The sequence below is a fragment of the Helianthus annuus genome, chromosome 9, assembly GCF_002127325.2.
Source record: "Helianthus annuus cultivar XRQ/B chromosome 9, HanXRQr2.0-SUNRISE, whole genome shotgun sequence".
Classification (NCBI taxonomy): Eukaryota; Viridiplantae; Streptophyta; class Magnoliopsida; order Asterales; family Asteraceae; genus Helianthus; species Helianthus annuus.
Genome location: NC_035441.2, coordinates 4,258,619 through 4,261,798, shown reverse-complemented (window position 1 = coordinate 4,261,798; position 3,180 = coordinate 4,258,619). Strand labels below are relative to the sequence as shown.

Here is a 3,180-nt window from a genome sequence, read left to right as displayed (position 1 = left end):
CGTTGCATTTTCTTTGAGTGTTGGAAACGAAGGATATACAATATATATTTTTCAAATATTTTTTTTGAAAGGAAAACTTCATTAAAATACGACCAACCCTGTAAAGCAGGCGGCCAAACCGGCTACAAGAAACTATACAGATATACAATATATTAGTATGATGAATATGAACATGCGTAATGTTATACGCATCTTATTGGAAATGAAAATATGAAATAATATTTAATAAAATTTTGACCAGAATTAAAAAGACTTATTTGTAATATTATTTGTAATAAAAAAGTTCATAAACAATAAGTACTGCACTTTTGTAGGATATACATGATTTGACATATAACATTTGTTAATATATAAAATTTCAGTAATTCTAAGGGTAATCGCTTTATATATAAATATAAAGGCTAGCAAGGGATGAGAATACAAACAACAACAATTTTCAGTAATTATCAAAAGTGTCTAGATACAAATTAAATAATTTAAACGAAGCTAATTTGTACATAATATAATTATTAATAAATTTAAATAAATAACTGATCCATGAATACTTTTATTATAATAATAATAATATGGTTTACACACATTAGTTAATTTATTATTCCACCATTAGGACTTATTTTCAGATCACTCAAAGTCCTTATTACACAACAATATGCTATCTTACCTAAACTGTAGAAAATTGTTAACATTCTCAACAGCTATAAGCTCACTTGCAAAAACATGTAATGAAATAAATAAGAAACGAGACTATTGATGAACATAGCCACAGGAGAGTGCCATTAGGAGGATTGCAGCTTCCTTTTCATCTTGTGGAAACACACCATGAAATGCAAGACTTTTGCTTAAGCTTACCAAGAATTCTTCGACGGTATTCTTTCTTGTTGGTGATGCTTTCGTGTTTATCTTCTTCGAGTACAGTTTGTTGTTGTACTTTGTAACATGCCCTTTGTTTGGCTTCTTATAATCTTTATGCAGAATCTTTGTAGCTTTTAACGATGTTGGTCTTTCAACGAATTCACTTTTGCTAGATTCCGCTGCTTCGGCTTGTGCTGCAGCCATTGCTTTCCGTGCTTTCCGCTGCCGGATCCCACATGCATTGCAGAGTGACTACAAAGAAAAGATAATGACATTTGAGTTAATTATTGGTTTTAATTTACAAATATTTTATGTACGTAGATATGATCATCTCTCTCCAATGTTTGTTCATGTTCAAAATATTAGAATGAGGCAAATTGTTGATAAAGAATTTGTATCCCAGCAAAAAAATATAATTAGTATGATTTTTTTGTGATTATAAAAATTTTATGTAACACCCCAGCCCGACGAGCTAATATATGACCAGATGCCGCAAGAGTGTGAATATACCTTAGGTCCTTGAGGTCCGCTTCGCCATAGAGGAGTCTTGGTAGTATTACAATCAGAACAAACCCTAACTAGGGTGTTGTTTGAATAATTACTATTGATCGAGTTTGCACGTTCTTGTTCTTTATGATCGTGATGACCTTCAAGCTGTAGCTCTTTCGTGGTAGATCGTAAAGTGTCTAGCTTTGTTGGATCCGTTTTCTTCATCTTAAGCATTACTCTCATCTTGGAAGACATCCACTTCACTTGATTTTCCTCATTCATATGATCATCATCTTCTTTCTTCCATAAAGAAACCTGAAGTCCACCATTGCCCGTGCTTCTCTCTACTTGATTTTCGACACAAGGATCATCGCATGCTTGTGATCCGACATCATCATCATCCTACATAGAATCAAGAAATGATGATCAAAATAATTGAAGAAAGAAATGATCAAAATGCCTTGAATGTAAAACAGTAAAAGATTCTTGATTTCGGAATTACATAAAAATCCAAAAACACCCTTTTTTTAAATTCAAGAAACGCTATACAACCCCGTTTGGATTACCTCATTTTGTGATGGATGTGATTGATCTCTATTAAAAACCTTATCTTGATCATGGGTAGTAATAGGGTTGAAGAAAATATGACAAGTGAGAGAATTCGAAGACAACGAAGCTTGCGAATTAGGGCTCAAAAACTCATGTTGGTTGTGGTGATCTCTAGGGCTAAAGAACTGGTGTTCATTGTACCGATCATCAGATGATGAATTAAAATATATTGGAGTCATCGATCTATACCAGTAAAAAGATACAGGATAATCACACCAGGTGTCAAGTACTCCACTTTGCAGACAGAGTGGTAACTAGCAAGCAAATGGGGATCAGATGGAGCTTAGAGAATATATACATATATGTGATATGTATATCTTTGTGTTTATGCGTTTTGTGTATGTTTCATATTCACTGAAGTTTAAAGGCAAAAAAGAAGCCACACAACCCTAATATATATTGACAAACCCTATCTGCAAATTGCTAATTCTGTGCCAGATGAAAATCATGACAAAACTTGATGTGTATGACTGGATAAAGTTGGAACCACACATGTGTATCTTTGTGATAAACCTTCACATGATCCACCCTTTGATGAGTGTTTTTTGTGAGAAGGGACATTTAATTGAAAACCTATTTTCTTAATCATTTTGTTTTGTAAACATATAATATATTAGGTTCAATTTCCAGAATAAATACATATATTTCTCTATTTATATTTCTTTTCATCTCATGTATAAATGCTTTGTTTTATTGTATAGTATTTTATGCCTATGTAAATATAACCAACAAGATTTAATTTGATAGACTATGTATTACGTTTTGTATTTTCTTGGTAGGATTTATTTCCCTATTTATTTTTCACATCACCTTTGACAAATGCAAATTCTTTTGCGATAGTACATTTGGAATCAGAGCTCAATGAGAATGTAATGATAATAGAAACACAGTCCAACTAGACAAGAAGTATTTTATCTATTTTGCTAGGAAGTAGATGAGTTGCACTCTTTTACAAATGTTCCTTGCAAATTCTATGAAGCCAAAATCCTCCTTAAATTAAATCAGTATTGAAGAGAGATGAAAGATAGTTAAGTCTTCACTACTACACAAATGAGCAAAAGCGACCGAAATTACGACCAACAAAAATGGTCAGAAATTTAGCGACTGCATTTGCGACCAAATTAAAAATGGTCACAAACTTAGCGATCAAAACAAAATCGGTCGCAAAAATAGTGACCAGGCTCAAATCGGTCACAAATTTAGCCAACAAACCCAAATCGGTCACAAACT

The 3,180-nt window shown here is 32.6% G+C and overlaps 1 protein-coding gene across 1 annotated transcript; it reads right to left on the bottom strand.

Annotated features, from left to right (window-relative positions):
* Positions 1–517: 517 nt before the first annotated feature.
* Positions 518–2,331, bottom strand: LOC110877042 (GATA transcription factor 21). Its single transcript, XM_022125199.2, has 3 exons — positions 1,908–2,331; positions 1,363–1,743; positions 518–1,104 (listed from the first exon to the last, which is right to left on the bottom strand). The coding sequence occupies exons 1-3, from the start codon at positions 2,127–2,129 to the stop codon at positions 745–747; spliced, it is 963 nt and encodes a 320-aa protein (XP_021980891.1). The 5' UTR covers positions 2,130–2,331; the 3' UTR covers positions 518–744.
* Between the last annotated feature and the right edge of the window lie 849 nt (positions 2,332–3,180).

Bases quoted from the DNA above. Each gene is read 5' to 3' on its own strand.
- LOC110877042 (XM_022125199.2), bottom strand. From the start codon at position 2,129: ATGACTCCAATATATTTTAATTCATCATCTGATGATCGGTACAATGAA. The intron at 1,744-1,907 runs GTAATCCAAACG...GATTCTATGTAG, and splicing joins CACATCCATCACAAAATGAG to GATGATGATGATGTCGGATC. The intron at 1,105-1,362 runs GTATATTCACAC...TTTTCTTTGTAG, and splicing joins GCGGACCTCAAGGACCTAAG to TCACTCTGCAATGCATGTGG.